Genomic DNA, 17,189 nt, shown 5'->3' with positions numbered 1-17,189 from the left:
CTAACTCTGAAATTGCTGCACTTCTCTCTTCTGTCGCTAGGTGACATTAGAATCTTTAGGTGGTATCTGGTGACATTAGATAAGACAAGGGCATTGCAAGGGCAGATTAGGACTAATTGGGGTGTTTCAGACAATAGGCAGGGATTTCCTGGGTCCCTTGGCCTGCTGGGAGAGCCTATTTATTCAATGGCGACCCTAGGGGGGGGCCAGAGGGGGCCCTGACCCCCCCAACATTATGCTGTGCCCCACCATGTGCCCCCCCCCCCAAAAAAATCAATGTCTAAGAGGGAGAGAGTCCCCAGTCAGCTCCTGCGGGTGATTCCTCCCCCCTCCCCTGCTCGCTGACACTGCATAATGCGAGCGTTCACACAACCACGGCCGCCTAATCTGCTCCTTCACCTTCATCCTCATTGGCAGGGAGAAGAGCGAGTTGCAGGAAGGACTCCACCAGGACTTTCAGTTACTGAAAAAACAGACTGATTTCTCCCGTCCTTAGGACAGGAGAACCAGCCTGTAAATTCCAAGAGATGCCAGACCAGAGCTGTCAAAAGCAGGGGCAGGACAGCAAGAGGGGGCTGGAGAACCCCACAGTGGCAGAACACCAGGGCCCGGAGGCAAGACAACCTTTGCAACCCTGATAGTTCTCCCACTGCTTTGGATCCTTATATTTTCTTGATATGCTGGTGACATATATCTCTTGTTTTCTGCCACCCTGGGGGGACCCCAATACAGTAGGAAGGGAGCTCACTGCAGAACATGTGAAAGGGCCCGTTGTGGGGTCGTAGTAAAGGGCCCCAGGATATATATATATATGCATTTTATAGTTGCCCCCCTACTTTTGTCCCTGTCCCCCCATGTGCCCCCCCTAAATTTGAAAGCTGGAGACGCCACTGTATTTATTTGGGTGGAGTCAGGTGACCGGGATTTTGTGCCACCTGGACGGCTGTCTGGGTGGACGTGTTGTTGTGCTGCCCCGGGCTGTTAGGCCGGAGTTTGGGCCTATCCCGGGGACATCTGGCTGCCAGGCTGTCTGAGGGGCCTATCCAGAAGCAGGAGAGCAGCATAGGGTTGGGACTGGGGGCTTGCAGTCCAACCAAAAGTGACGGTTCTGCCGGCCGGAGAACCTGTCGTGTTCGGAGGTAGGAGGGAAGCTGTCGCCACGAAGGGACCGACCACCTTTACCAGGGACCACAGTGAGTAACTGAAGCAAGTACCAGAGCAGTATTCTCACCGAACGGGCGCGGTGGAGAATCGGGAAACTTCAGGCGGTGATCAAGTCAGGGACCCAACCAGCGGAGGTGATGCTTGCAGAGCAGCCTTGTGTGCCAGGCTAGGGACCGAGATGGTCAGCAGGGGTGAAGCTTGAAGGTATCCGAAGTGCCAAGCTATGTACCCAGCAGGGAAGTGTGGGTGACGCTTGAGGGAGATACCACCACAAAAGCCTTGAGGAGCTCACAGGATTCAGAGTCAGTGAATCAGAGGGTCCAGTGAGAGAGCAGGAGCTCAAGGGGCTGAAGAACTACAAGTGGAAGTTGTAGTAAAGCTGAGAGAACTGTTACGTTTGAATTAGGAACTGTCAAGTACTGTAGCCATAGGGAACAGCAATCCTGCACGTGCAGAAGTGGCGCCTTGCTGGGGGCCTTTCCCTGTGCGGCTGTTCTCCTATTGAAGCCTCAGAGTCTGCCTATTGAAATTGCAACTACTTAAGGGTGTCCTGGCCCCAACCCTCTTTCCCTTGCAAAATATAAAAGGACTGTTAAAAGAAATAAAACCTCTTTTGCATCCAAGAAGTGTCTGGCGCCCAATGACTTTTACCACCTTTGCACCCACTATGCCTCACAACCCACCACAAATCGAAGGATGTCAGCGGTCTGTGGCCTCAATGGTTCCCATTAGACTGGAAGAGGTTAGAGATTCTGCTACAGTTAATCCAGCAAACATTAATCTCATTTCACTGACTTCAGTCTCTGTTGGGTGATGCCACACACCATACAATTTAAATCTTCTAAATCCATCTAATGACTTGTGAACTTTGCATTGTGCTTAACAGAGATAATCTCAGCTTTCTCTGCTAAAACGTTCCACATTCCACACTGTGTCTAGACCCAGCCCAGACATAAATCTATCTATAAAAGCTGAGTAACTACTCCCCAAACCCAATAAAGGAGGCTTTATAATGTATGTCTTCAGAAGGTTAAGAGCAAGAGGATAGTCATTACCCAAGGGAGTGTTGGAGAGTACACGCCGCTATCAAAAGAGAGCTGGTGAGATAAAAACAATGATTTACTTACAATTTTTAATTAAGCAGCAAAAATGAGTATGAGTCAATGGTGGAAGCAGGGGCAGGTATAGAAGTCAGAGAGGGAACTGATGGTGGGGAGGAGGAGGTAGAGGAGGCAGAATGGGGAGCTGATGGTGGGGAGGAGGAGGTAGAGGAGGTAGACTGGTTGCTGGTGGTGGAGAGGAGGAGGCAGAAAGGGTGCTGGTGGTGGACAGGAAGAGGTAGAGGAGGCAGCAGGGCCAGATTAACATAGGGGGCTATTCAGGGATGTTGCTAGGTCTACAAAAGATCTGGGGCTAGAGCCCATAGCAGCGTAGTAAAGAAAGTCATACGCTTGGGCGAGCATACACATGTATATACAGTAATATACGTGAGTGTGTATATATATATCCCCAGAGAGCCCCCCACTTACATCAGGGTCCACAGAGAGCCCCCTTACATCAGGGTCCCCAGAGAGTCCCCCCTTACATCAGGGTCCCCAGAGAGTCCCCCCTTACATCAGGGTCCCCAGAGAGTCCCCCCTTACATCAGGGTCCCCAGAGAGTCCCCCCTTACATCAGGGTCCCCAGAGAGCCTCCTCCTTACATCAGAGTCATCAGAGAGCCTCCCCCTTTCATCAGGGTACCCAGAGGGCCCCCCATTTACATCAGGGTTCCCAGAGAGCCCCTCTTACATTAGGGTCCCCAGAGAGCCTCCCCCTTAAATCTGGGTCCTTAGAGAGCCTCTGCCTTAAAATCAGGGACCCCAGAGAGCCTCTCCCTTGCATCAGGGTCCCCAGAGAGCCCCCCACTTACATAAGGGTCCCCAGAGAGCCTCCCCTCCCCTTTGGGACCCCTGCAGAGACTCGGGGCTATTGGCCCCAGATTCAGGGCTATAGCCCCAAAAGCCACCCCCTAGCAACGCCCCTGGGGCTATTGCAGCTGCAGCTCCAGGCCCCTTACCTTAACCACTTTAATACCGGGCACTTATACACCTTCCTGCCCAGACCAATTTTCAGCTTTCAGCGCTGTCGCACTTTGAATGACAATTGCGCGGTCATGCAACACTGTACCCAAACTAAATTTGTATCATTTTGTTCCCACATATAGAGCTTTCTTTTGGTGGCATTTGATCACCTCTGGGATTTTTATTTTCTGCTAAACAAATAAAAAAAAGACCGAAAATTTTGAAAAAAAAATGTTTTTTTGTTTTGTTTGTTTCTGTTACAAAACTTTGTAAATGGTGGAGAGGTGGTGGTATAGAAAGCAGATGGGGAGGGGATGGTGGTGAGGAAGAGGTATTGGAGGCAGATGGGAAGGTGATGGTGGTGAGGAAGAGGTATTGGCGGCAGATAGGGAGGTGATGGTGGAGAGGAGGAGGTATAGAAGGCAGAAAGGGAGTTGATGGTGAAGAGGTGGTGATATCAAAGGCAGATGGGGAGGTAATGGTGGTGAGGAAGAGGTATTGGAGGCAGATGGGAAGGTGATGGTGGTGAGGAAGAGGTATTGGCGGCAGATAGGGAGGTGATGGTGGAGAGGAGGAGGTATAGAAGGCAGAAAGGGAGTTGATGGTGAAGAGGTGGTGATATCAAAGGCAGATGGGGAGGTAATGGTGGTGAGGAAGAGGTATTGGAGGCAGATGGGAAGGTGATGGTGGTGAGGAAGAGGTATTGGAGGCAGATAGGGAGGTGATGGTGGAGAGGAGGAGGTATAGAAGGCAGAAAGGGAGTTGATGGTGAAGAGGTGGTGATATCAAAGGCAGATGGGGAGGTAATGGTGGTGAGGAAGAGGTATTGGAGGCAGATGGGAAGGTGATGGTGGTGAGGAAGAGGTATTGGCGGCAGATAGGGAGGTGATGGTGGTGAGGAAGAAGTATTGGAGGCAGATGGGAAGGTGATGGTGGTGAGGAAGAGGTATTGGCGGCAGATATAGGGAGGTGATGGTGGAGAGGAGGAGGTATTGGAGGCAGATAGGGAGGTGATGGTGGTGAGGAAGAGGTATTGGAGGCAGATGGGAAGGTGATGGTGGTGTGGAAGAGGTATTGGAGGCAGATGGGAAGGTGATGGTGGTGAGGAAGAGGTATTGGCGGCAGATAGGGAGGTGATGGTGGAGAGGAGGAGGTATAAAAGGCAGATGGGGAGGTGATGGTTGAGAGGATGAGGTACAGGAGGTAGAGAGACAGTTTATGATGGAGAGGTGGTGGTATAGGAGGGTGTTGATTGAGGAAAGTAGGAGGTACAGTATATGAGACGGATGGAGCTAATGGTGGTGAGGAGTGTAAAGGTGGCAGATTGGGAGCTGATGAATACAGAGAGGGCTCTTATCATGGACCATTGGGGGAATAGGTAGAGAGGGGTGCTCTGTGGTTGGAGGGCAGAGGGTGAGATGAAGGAGTTGTAATTGTAGTTGAAGTGTTCTTGCTGTATGGGGGTGTGTCTAAAAAGTTTGCTGAATGGTATCAGAGAACAAAAAAAACAGAAGATACAAACAAATTACAATTATTGGTCTTCAAAATAATCGCCATCCTTCACAACACACTTTTGGCAATCTTCATAAAGCTTCTGGAAAGTGTCAGCAAAAGCCTGTTTAGGAATCGATTGCAGAACCACTGTTGCATACTCTTGGATTGCTGCCACGTCTGCAAAACGTGCACCTTTCACGACACTCTTCAGGCGGGGAAACAGAAAGAAGATCAGGGGAGTAAGGTGGATGATTGAGAATAGGTATGCCGTGCTGTGCTATGAATTGGCGCACATGGATCGCACAGCGCACAGGCACGTTATCGTTCAGCAACATCCACTGTCCGGTCCTGTGCAACTCTGGCCGAACATGGTGGATACATCGTAGAAACTGCTTCCAAACTGCCTCGTAGAATGCAGCTTTCACGGTTTGATCCGCAGGAACAAATTCATTATGGATGATGCCATTGTGGTAGAAGAAGGTGATCAACATTGTCCTGACCTTGGACTTTTGCAGGCGACTCTTTTTGAGTCGTGGAGAAGACGGTGAACACCATTCCATCGATTGCCGCTTAAATTTCGGATCAAACTTGTAGCACTGGGTCTTTACTCCTGTGACGACGGCTTGCAGAAAGGATGGATCCTGGTCACACATGATAATGAAATATCCAGAGGTTTCCATCCATTTTGCTTTCTGTTGCACAAACCGGGAACAGATCTTCCTCTTACCCAAATCTTCGCGGACAATAGTGCGAACCATCAGTCGCTGATCTCTTGCCAGCATTTGTCACACCTGCTCGATCATGTCTGGGGTTCTGCTTGTCCACTGCCGATCCAAACGTGGTTCATCCTCAGCCGTTTCCTTCCCGTTGCGAAAGCGTTTGAACCAGTCGCAGACACATTTTCTGCTCACGGCTTCCAACCCGTGCACTTGCACCAACATTTCATGCATCTCCATCACCGTTTTCCCCGTGAACTTGATGTTCATTTGTTGCTCCATTGCACTGTGACCCTACCACTCACACTGACCACGTTCGACTGCCCGCAGCGGGTTTACCCTGACGTTCAAGTGTAATTCACGCTAGGTGGTGCTTCTCGACGTGTCTCTGGATAGCTACGTAGATGCGTGTGCACCTGGCCCATGCTGCCGTTGAGATATCAGACCATTCACTACGTTTTTTAGACACACCTTGCATGTCCTCTCTAATATGGCCAAATTAGGTCAATGATTTCATGATCATCCCTAACCCTTTGTATATGTTCAGCTGCGTGGGCAGGGAATCCCCCACCCAAAGCTCATTGGCCCTGCACTGACAGCCGGCCTCCAGGTTCACTTGAACATGGGTTTGGCGCAAACTCAGAGCCCAACCCAAGCACATCCTTTCTTTATTAGTGATAAAAGGTGGAGCATTTCTAAAAAAAAATAAATACTGTTGTGTATATTGTAACATGTTTGGATTTTTTTCCCTACAGAGTCTTGTAAAGTTACCTACAGGTCCCCTTTAACAAATAACCTTTCTGTGGACAATTGCAGAATGATGACTGTACTGCCGGTGCTCACGGTGGCCTTTTCTTTCCTCCTCACCCTCCTCCTCCTCATTTCCTTCTGGAGAAAGCCGAAGAAATACAAGTCTCTACCTCCAGGACCGTCCCCGCTGCCTCTCCTGGGGACCCCTCAATACATTGGGGACAGTGCTGGCTGCAAATACTTTCCAGAGGTACGTGACTAAGGAACGCATCTCACTTGCACAACAGATACATAAACACATATCGCGCGAACAAAGAAATTCAGCCTATTAAAAATGGTGCACCATTTAGGCCCATTGTTGGCCCAATAGCGGGCACAAACTTTCTGTGCCATTAACAGGCTCTATTGAGGGGTTGCAAAGAATGTATAACTGTTTTATGGCCATAGACATCCAATGCTACTTTTATCTGGGGGTCCCAGCTCTCTCTTGGCAACATTTACTTATTGGACGACTAATCAAATCTTAACAAATTCTAAACAATTTACCAATTTTTTTTACTGACGCAATGTTGTAATGGGGGTGTCTGTTCCAGCACTGTCTATGAGAAGCCTTTGATATGCAAGCAAAGGCTTCTCAATCCCCACAGCAATGGATAGGCATTTGTTTGCAAATAAATGTACATTCATCTGCTGAACTTTACCCGTTTGCCACCCGCCCACAGAAGTTGTATGGTGAGCAGGCGACAGCCCGAGGCTAGGGGGCAACGTACCTATTCATCACGGGCCTTTCTTCAGGGTTCAGGGTATGCATGCACGCACCTCCCTGCCAACCCATGCTGTGATTGGACACAGTACAGGTTTAACAGCTAGTTTCAGCCAATAATTTTGGCTGAAGTCAGCTTATTGGCTTTACAAAAACATAGAACTCTGTGTACAGGGAACAGCGATCTGGCTGTTTCTTCTCCCTGCAAAGCAGGGGGAGAAAAAAAAACAGATGCCCCTAGATGTTAACCCCTTCCCTGCCAGTGTCATTAGTACAGTGACAGTGTATAGTATTATCACTGATCACTGTATTAGTGTCACTACTGATGTCAGTGTCAGTTAGTGTACCTCCCAGTCAGGATCAGCTACTGCCAGATTGTCCGCCACACTATCAGCGTGCCATTATAAGTCGCTGATCACTGTACACGGAGTTCTGTGTTTTTGTAAAGCCAATCAGCTGACTTCAGCGAAAATTATTGGCTGAAACCAGCTGCCAAACCTGTACTGTGTCCAATCAGAGCACGGGTGGGCAGGGGGCGCGCGCATTCATGCCCTGAACCCAGAAGAAAGGCCCGTGATGTACAGGTACGTCGCCCCCAGCCCTCCTGATTGGCTGCCGCTGCTGTCAATCGAAGTCAGCTAGCCAATTAGGAGAGAGAGGGGACGGGGCTGGGTCGGGGCTCCGTGTCTGAATGGCCACAAGATGCTGTGACTCGGCTCGGGTGCCCCCATAGCAAGCTGCTTGCTATGGGGGCACTGAACAGGAGGGAGGGGCCAGGATCACAGAAGAGGGACTCGAGAAGAAGAGGATCCTGGCTGCTCCGTGCAAATCCACTGCACAGGGCAGGTAACTATAACATGTTTATTATTTTTATAGGTGTAGCGTCCTGGGGTTTAGTCAGGGAGCTCCTCACCAAATTCCTTGTCAAGAGTAGCTACTGTAGTCAATTGTTAGAGATCCATTGATTTCCCCCTAAGTTTGGCCTTGTTGTACTTTTCTCTTCTACCACTAGGTGGCCGGGCAATTGGTAGCACTAGGTATGAGAAGGACAACTCAAGGTCAAGTTATGGCTATATGGGGTATCTCGGCCAATGGGCAGGGGTTTTCTTGGATCCCTTGGCCTGCTGGGAGAACCTGCATATTCAGGTGGAGTCAGGTGATCTATGTTTTGTGCCACCCAGACTGCTGTCTGGGTGGCAGTGTGTCATCTGCCCCGGGCTGCTAGGCCAGAGATTGGGCCTATCTTGGGGGCGTTTGGCTGCCAGGCTGTGTGAGGGCCTACCCAGAAGTAAGAGCGAAGCGCAGGGTTGGGATTGCGGCTTGCAATTCAACTAAAAGTGATGGTTCTGCCGGCCAGAGACCCTGTTGTGGTTGGAGGTAGTAAGGGAAGCTGTCGCCACTAAGAGACCAACCACCTTTACCATCGTAGGGGGTGCAGGACACCATGGTGGGTGTAAGATACAGGGGGACACCATGGGGATGGAGGACACAGTGGGGGGTGGGGGACACAGTGGGACACGATGGGGGGTGGAGGACACAGGGGGGGGTGGAGGACACAGGGGGGGTGGAGGACACAGGGGGACACCATGGGGGGGTGGAGGACACAGGGGGGGTGGAGGACAGAGGGGGACACAGTGGGGGGTGGAGGACACAGGGTTACACGGTGGGGGGTGGAGGACACGGGGAGGTGGAGGACAGAGGGGGACACCATGAAGGGGGTAGAGAACAGACAGGGACAATGTGGGGGGTGGAGGACACAGGGTGAGGTGGAGGACAGAGGGGGACACCGTTGGGGGGTGGAGGACACAGGGGGGTGGAGGACAGAGGGGGACACCGTTGGGGGGGTGGAGGACACAGGGGGGGGTGGAGGACAGAGGGGGACACTGTGGAGGGGTGGAGGACACAGGGGGGTGAAGGACAGAGGGGTAGAGTATCATAGGGCCTCCTGCGATCCTGTTGGGGCCCAGGCCCCCTACATCTGTACTGGCTGCCTCTGCTCTCCCCTCCCCAGTGATGGCGATAGTATACAGCCTCAGCCGATGCCTGCAATAAGACCTCTCATGGCGCGCTGCTCTCTGCCGGCCCCTCCGCTCTTCTAGTCCATTCCAGATGATGTCATGTACAAGCACCTGGGGTGGACAGGAGGGGCCCGCGGGGAACAGCACGCTGTGAGAGGTCCTATTGCAGCCTCTTCCAGTCCTGGTGTTGCAGAGCCTGTCATGGGGCCCCACAATAGGTCAGTTCATCCCTGCAGTATAGCAGTGCTCAAAGTAATGGCTGCATGAGCCGCGCAGCCATTACTTTGACAGGCTGGAGCACCATGGTGGGGTTTGGGATTCCGCAGCTGTTGGCTGAACCATTTTCAGCCAAGCTTGCAGGAAAGGAAATCTTCTCGTCCGTCTTTCTGTATAATGCAACTTTTCAAACATGGTAACCACTTTTGTGTTGCAGCTGTGTAAGCAGTACGGTCCGATATTCACGATCTGGAAGCTCACCGACCCCGAGGTGGTCCTCTGCGGTTACGACGTGGTGAAGGACGCGCTCCTAAATCACGGGGAGCAGTTCAGCGGCAGACCACCCGCTCCGGTGGTCGACGTCTACTCAGAGGGATACAGTAAGAAATGATAAATGGATCCCGAAGTGTGTGTGTGTGAGAGATAATATCGCCACAGGAACGCAAAAATACATCTCACCTGTCATCAGGGCTGCTGCTGGAAATCACGCCCCCCCCCCCCCCGTACAGCCTACCCAACGGGGGTCCGCCCCCTTCCTGAAAATATCAAATTATAATTTTGCTAAAATGCCACGGACGCGATGCGGAAGAAATTATACCCCCCCATCGAACAAGACCTGTTCAGGAGAAAAGCATTGCTCTACTAGCGCAGGGTTAAAGGTGTGAAATGTTCTTTGAAGATCAATTCAAATGCTGACCGAGAGCAGATCACATTTGAATGACTCCTTAATTTCTGTTCAAATTATTTTTTAGAATTTTAATATGTTTTATTTATTTACATTTTTTTAACTTCCTTGTTTAGGGGGGGGGGGGGCTTTGGTGAACTATCTGGGGTCTAAACAGACCCCTGATGTCTCACTTTTAAGACAAGGAAAGGGACCGAGGCCAGAGATTTCAGTCCCTTTCTCTACAGCAGGGATATGCAATTAGCGGACCTCCAGCTGTTGCAGAACTACAAGTCCCACGAGGCATTGCGAGACTCTGACAGCCACAAGCATGACACCCAGAGGCAGAGGCATGATGGGAGTTTTGCAACACCTGGAGGTCTGCTAATTGCATATCCCTGCTCTACAGCCTCAGCTGCACTGGAAACTGAATGAATAGGATGCGCTCGGAGGCTTCCTGTTCATTCACAAACTGAAGAATAGTAAATAGAGTTTGCCATGCTTCTGTGATGAATGGACACAGGAGCGATCGGTATCGATCACTGTGTTCATTCAGGAAAGGAAGGGGCTGGTAAATAGGATGTATCCATGCGCTCCCCATCCTGAAACATCCTCCTGGGTTCCCATGGCATCTGCCGGTGGGAGAGGAGGGTAGCTGGCAGCATTGCAGGGGGGGGGGCACACAGTGGGCCTCAGACAGCGGGGGGGGGGGGGGGATGGGGGCACACATACTGATCCTTCTACAGCGCAGCCAGAGGTAGAAAAAGGAGGGGGAGCCAGCATGGGTGAGCACAAGTTGGCAATAAGGGAGTACAGCCTGCCCTCCTACTTGGCAGGGCCCCTCTTTTCAACTGATGGGGCCCGGGCCCAGTACAGGAGGGCTGGTTGTACTCCCTTATCAATGGCCCTGTCTGCCATTGTCAAACACTGCCACTGATTTTCCATTAGTAATGGGCATGGAATTTGGCCCAAACCGATTTTGCTGCATAATTAGTAGTTTTGGATTCACCAAAATTTTGTCAAAATTGTCCTCTTATTTCAACTTGTAGCTTTGCAAGGCACAACTGGATGAGAAAACATAATTTTATAGCGGCCTGCAATCAGTTTCTGCGCTCCCATTGCTTTAAGACGATGGTGGTGCTATATATTCCCTTCCACTGCTCTGTGAGAATCCTTCAATATGTAATTGAAGGCTTCACAATCCTCTGTCCAATGTAAGTCCTCATTAATCACAATGTCTCCATATCACCTACTCAGAGTCTACTCAATGGGTTGTGATTGGTATACAGCCCATTGATATAGATATCTATTAAAAAAAAACAAAAAAAAAAACGATTTTTATCAATGGGCTTCTTTATCAATGGTGACTCACTATGACATCATTCACACTCAGTACATGAAAGGATATTTCTTTACAAACATCAGTTTCCCAAACATTAAATTAAAGTGGTTGTAAAGGCTTCAGGTTTTTTTAATTTATTTTTTTATTTTTTACCTTAATCCGTTTTCTGCAACGCAGTCCGGATGCACTTCAGATGCTTTTTTGCATGCGCGTTTTTGATGCGTTCCAGTGCGTTTTTGGTGCATTTTTGATGCAGTCCAGTGCATTCCCCCGCTCCTTTTTTTTCCCTTAACCTTAAATAAGAACATGGGTCTTCCAGTGCGTTTTTGGTGCATTTAGGTGCGTTCCGATGAGTTTTTGATGCTTTTTACAGCGTTCCAGTACAGTGCAGGAAAAATGCAGCTGTTTTTTCTGGAACTGGAACGCACTGGGACTGCAAGCACTGGTGTGAACTATGCCATTGAAAACCATATAACCTACTTTCTATGCGTTTTTGATGCAGAAAAAAAAACACACTGGACTGCATGTGTTGTGAACGGGCCCTTAAGGTTAAAAAAAAAAAAAAAAATCTTCTGTTGCAGAGGATTAACCTTCCCCTCGCCCCCCTTATACTTACCTGAACCCGATCTCGATCCAGCAGTGTGCGCAAGAGCAGGGGCTCTCCATTACACAGAGCAGGTAAGTATGACATGTTTAAATAAAACTTTAAATAAAAGTATAAAAAAAAAAAAGTATCAAAAAATTAAAAATAAAACCATTTTATGCCCCTTCACTCTTTTTCACTGTTTTAGTGTTTTACATAATGGGGGGGGGGGGGGGGGGGGACAGCCCAAATATTGACTTGAAATATTTTAAGGAGACAGTACAAATTTTAAAAGTGGTTGTAAAAGCTTACCTTCATGCATTTTATTCTGTGTGCTGCTGCCCCACAGCCCGCCCTCCCTAATATTCACCTGAGCCCCCTCTCAATCCAGTGATGTGCACCACGAGAGCCTCGGCTGTCCCGGGACTCCCTCTCCTCATTGTCAATGACAGCCAATCACAGCCAGTGAGCCAATGAGAAGAGAGCGGGGGGCGGGGCCGAGCCGCGGCTCTATGTGTCTCACAGATGCATAAAGCAGGGCTCGGGAGTGAGCAGGAACCAGTGCCCTCAAAGCAAGTGGCTTGTTATTTGGGACACTGGTCAAGGGGGAGGAGCCAGGAGCACCGCCATTAGTGCCCCCTCATCTGTCCCTTACCACTAGTTTCCCCCTCATCAGGGACACCCTACCCCCCACTATCAGTGTACCCCTCATCTGTCCCCCACCATCAGTGTACCCCTCATCTGTCCCCCACCAGTGTACCCCTCATCTGTCCCCCACTATCAGTGTACCCCTCATCTGTCCCCCACCATCAGTGTACCCCTCATCTGTCCCCCACCAGTGTACCCCTCATCTGTCCCCCACTATCAGTGTACCCCTCATCTGTCCCCCACCAGTGTACCCCTCATCTGTCCCCCACTATCAGTGTACCCCTCATCTGTCCCCCACTATCAGTGTACTCCTCATCTGTCCCCCACTATCAGTGTACCCCTCATGTGTCCCCCACATCAGACTCCCCCTCATTTGTCCCCTACCATTAGTGTCTCCTTATCTGTCCTCCACCATCAGTCTTCTGCCATCAGACTCCCCCTCATTTGTCCCATACTATCAGTGTACCCCTCATCTGTCTTCTGCCATCAGTGTACCCCTCATCTGTCCCCCACTATCAGTGTACCCCTCATCTGTCCCCCACTATCAGTGTACCCCTCATCTGTCCTCTATCAGCATACTCCTCATCTGTCCCCCACTATCAGTGTACCCCTCATCTGTCCCCCACTATCAGTGTACCCCTCATCTGTCCTCTATCAGCATACTCCTCATCTGTCCCCCACTATCAGTGTACCCCTCATCTGTCCCCCACTATCAGTGTACCCTTCATCTGTCGTCCCCCCATCAGTCTCCCCCTCATCTGTCCCCCCCATCAGACTGCCCCTCATTTGTCCCCCATTATCAGTGTACCCCTCATCTGTCCCCCACCATCAGACTCCCCCTCATTTGTCCCCCACTATCAGTGTACCCTTCATCTGTCATCCCCCCATCAGTCTCCCCCTCATGTGTCCCCCACATCAGACTTCCCCTCATTTGTCCCCTACCATTAGTGTCTCCTTATCTGTCCTCCACCATCAATCTTCTGCCATCAGACTCCCCCTCATTTTTCCCCCACTATCAGTGTAACCCTCATCTGTCCCCCACCATCAGTGTACCCCCCATCTGTCCCCCACTATCAGTGTACCCCCCATCTGTCCCCCACTATCAGTGTACCCTTCATCTGTCCCCCACCATCAGTCTCCCCCTCATGTGTCCCCCACATCAGACTTCCCCTCATGTGTCCCCCACATCAGACTCCCCCTCATTTGTCCCATACTATCAGTGTACCGTTCATCTGTCTTCTGCCATCAGTGTAACCCTCATCTGTCCCCCACTATCAGTGTACCCCTCATCTGTCCCCCACTATCAGTGTACCCCTCATCTGTCCCCCACTATCAGTGTACCCCTCATCTGTCCCCCACTATCAGTGTACCCCTCATCTGTCCTCCTCTATCAGTGTACCCCTCATCTGTCCCCCACTATCAGTGTACCCCTCATCTGTCCTCCTCTATCAGTGTACCCCTCATCTGTCCCCCACTATCAGTGTACCCCTCATCTGTCCCCCACCATCAGTCTCCCCCTCATCTGTCCCCCACTATCAGTGTACCCCTCATGTGTCCCCCACATCAGACTCCCCCTCATTTGTCCCCTACCATTAGTGTTTCCTTATCTGTCCTCCACCATCAATCTTCTGCCATCAGACTCCCCCTCATTTGTTCCCCACTATCAGTGTACCCCTCATCTGTCCTCCTCTATCAGCGTACCCCTCATCTGTCCCCCACTATCAGTGTACCCCTCATCTGTCCCCCACTATCAGTGTACCCCTCATCTGTCCCCCCCCATCAGTCTCCCCCTCATCTGTCCCCCCCATCAGACTGCCCCTCATTTGTCCCCCACTATCAGTGTACCCCTCATCTGTCTTCTGCCATCAGTGTACCCCTCATCTGTCCCCCCCCCCATCAGTCTTCCCCTCATCTGTCCCCCCCATCAGACTGCCCCTCATCTGTCCCCCACTATCAGTGTACCCTTCATCTGTCCCCCACTATCAGTGTACCCCTCATCTGTCTTCTGCCATCAGTCTTCCCCTCATCTGTCCCCCCATCAGACTGCCCCTCATCTGTCCCCCACTATCAGTGTACCCTTCATCTGTCCCCCCCCATCAGTCTCCCCCCCATCAGACTGCCTCTCATTTGTCCCCTACCATTAGTGTCCCCTTATCTGTCCTCCACCATCAGTGCCCCCCTTATCACATACCGCCACTCTGTTGCCCACTATGAGAGTCCTTCCAGCTCCTACCCAAGAGGCGGCATTCCAGCATGAGGAGAAGGCTGGCTGGAAACTCACAGAGCACCGCTCTGCATTCCCCCCCCCACTTCCCTTCACACGAGAGGCATGTAGAGCGGTGCTGTCCATTTTGCCTGCGTTCCAGTGCGGAGCTGTGGGGGAAGCCGCAGATGGTGTAAACGAGCCCTAAGAGGGTCTATTTACTAAAGAAAAATTAGCTGGACGAACGTCACAAGCATTTACCCAGCAGTGACGAATTTTCCTGGTATTTGAATAGGTTATTTTCCTACGATCATCTGCCGAATCTAGTGGCCATAATGCCATATTTTCCTGATTGAGGTATTTCAGGAAAAGACCTCACTACGGCCACTAGATGGCGCCGACGATCTTAGGAAATAATCTACTAGACAACATACGGGAAAAATTCAAAACAGCTGGGTGAATGCTTGTAACTGTCGTGCAGCATTTTTTTTTTTCATTTTTTATAATAAATATACATCATTGGGAAGATTTACTAAAACTGGTGCAGGCAGAATCTGGTGCGGCTGTGCATAGAAACCAATCAGCTTCTTCAATTAAGCTTCGACAAAAAAAAAACCTGGAAGCTGACTGGTTACTATGCAGAGCTGCACCAGATTCTGTGTGCACCGGTTTTAGTCTCCCCCCATGTGTCAAGTGTTATGGACCTTTCCTTTCTCCTGCTTTAGCTTATTGCTAAAAAAAAAAGAAAAAAAAAAAAAACATAACAAAGATGCTTTTCAATTTAAAGGAGTTTATCTGACAGTTTCACCTTTTTCTACCGTTCTGGATAGAGCGCCAGTTGTCAGCCCTGAGCTTAGGCAGGAGACAGGACAGTCTCCATTGGGGGCCTCAGAGCCTGACACTGGGCTGACGTTCTGCACTGACAGGAAGAGAATACAAGTGAATAATAGAACCCACAGCTGTATTAAAAACCACTCGCTGTGTACCGGGATTCAGTGGCTGCTGGGGTTTTTTTTGGGGGGGAGGGGGGGGGTCGGCAAACAACCCGCAAACCCCCCCCCCCTTCCCCAGGGGGTCCCGTGGTCGGTCATCCTGCCCCACGCTTACCCCATCTAGGTTGCAGGCGGGCAGCGCTCCTATGGGCGACGGGCTTCTAACTTGTCTCCTCCTCCTCCAGTTGTCACATGAAAAGATAGAATAAAATGTTTACAAAAATGTGAGGGGTGTACTTACTTTTGAGAGATACTGTGTATTTATATATACACGCACCAAATTTTGTTCTGCATTTCACCCCTTTCCTTTACCCTCCCCCATCAGGTGCCATGCAGTGGTCTTTGTTGGTTCCCGTCGCTGACGCGATTATGATCTTCCTGTCTCCTCTCCGCAGGTTTTCCCAGCCTTGAAGGCGAACGATGGCGCCAGCTGCGCAGATTCACCATAACGTCACTGCGCAATTTCGGGATGGGGAAGAAATCGATGGAGAAGCAAGTGCTGGAGGAGTCCCGGAATCTCGTCGGAGCCGTTTCCAAGACAGGAGGTGATTCGGTGATATTCCAACTGTTATAGGGGGTGTGACTGCTGACAGCCACACCTCCAAGCCTACATAACGTTTGATTACCCAATCACCACATCCAGGGCCGCCTTTAAGGCAGGGCAAAAGGGGCAGCTGCCCTGGGTCCTGTCATTGTTGTGGGGCCCAAAGCAGCTGCCTCATACTTGCCAACTATCCCAGTTTAAATTCCCTTGTTCCTTGAAGTTTTAGTCCCGTGCTGTGTCCTGATATCTCAGTGTGAAGTGCTGCTACTAATGCTGCCCAGCTCTGCCCTATTGTTGTGTACAGATGACTCACCTGCAGACCCTGTGTTTACATGTAAATAACCGGCAATCATATGTAAATAGGGGCGGCATTCATATGTAAAAAGCTGCATCCGGCGGCATAGATATGTAAATAATGGTGGCATTCATATGTATATGTAGCGCTGGTAGATTTTTCAATCTACCGCTTATAGGTAAATTTAGTGGGTCATCTGTTCTGTACATAGTTCAGGTTTAGTTTATTGTCGGATTTGGCTTCTGTTCCAGCTTGGCTGTGTTGCGTGCGGTTCCACATTGCGCCTGTGGGTGGCGTTGTCGCCATGGGTCGGTGTTGGAAAGCAACAAGCTGAAGTGTATGGGTGCTCTTTTGTCCCGGAGATAACTCGGCGGAGGTGGCCCTCCGAGTTGTATTCTGGGAGAGGGTATTTATGGGGCAGACGCCATGTTTTTGGGGAGTTCGAGTCTTCTTGCCTCGTGGCCCTCCTGGCCTAGAGCTATGTGTCAGTGAGTTCTACCTCGTAGCCCTCCGGCCTGGAGGGGTTACGTTGCTGCAGCCGAGCGGGTAGACCCAGAAGCCTGTCTGGGGTCTGCTGTTGCAGGGGATGGTCCTGTGCTGTCTGTCCTGCGGGAAAGAAGCCGGACAATCGGGAAGATCCAGGGGAGGACCCATCTTGGAAGAGACCATGCAAGGCTGGTCTTAAGAAGGGCCTGGTGACTCGATTGGAGGACGTATCCTAAACTACTCTACCGC

At 50.6% G+C, this 17,189-nt stretch overlaps 1 protein-coding gene across 1 annotated transcript in view; it reads left to right on the top strand.

Annotated features, from left to right (window-relative positions):
* The first annotated feature begins 2,119 nt into the window (after positions 1–2,119).
* LOC141145606 (cytochrome P450 2C26-like) overlaps positions 2,120–17,189 on the top strand; it is a 40,579-nt gene continuing 25,509 nt past the window's right edge. The window contains exons 1-4 of the mRNA XM_073632432.1: positions 2,120–2,264; positions 6,253–6,436; positions 9,401–9,563; positions 16,011–16,160. Of these exons, the coding sequence (XP_073488533.1) occupies positions 6,254–6,436; positions 9,401–9,563; positions 16,011–16,160 (496 nt within the window). The 5' untranslated portion in view covers positions 2,120–2,264; position 6,253. The remainder of the gene's footprint in view (positions 2,265–6,252; positions 6,437–9,400; positions 9,564–16,010; positions 16,161–17,189) is intronic.

The sequence above is a fragment of the Aquarana catesbeiana genome, linkage group LG05 (assembly GCF_042186555.1).
Source record: "Aquarana catesbeiana isolate 2022-GZ linkage group LG05, ASM4218655v1, whole genome shotgun sequence".
NCBI lineage: Eukaryota > Metazoa > Chordata > Amphibia > Anura > Ranidae > Aquarana > Aquarana catesbeiana.
Note: the sequence above shows the minus strand (reverse complement) of the source record. Positions and strands in the feature narration are given on the sequence as shown.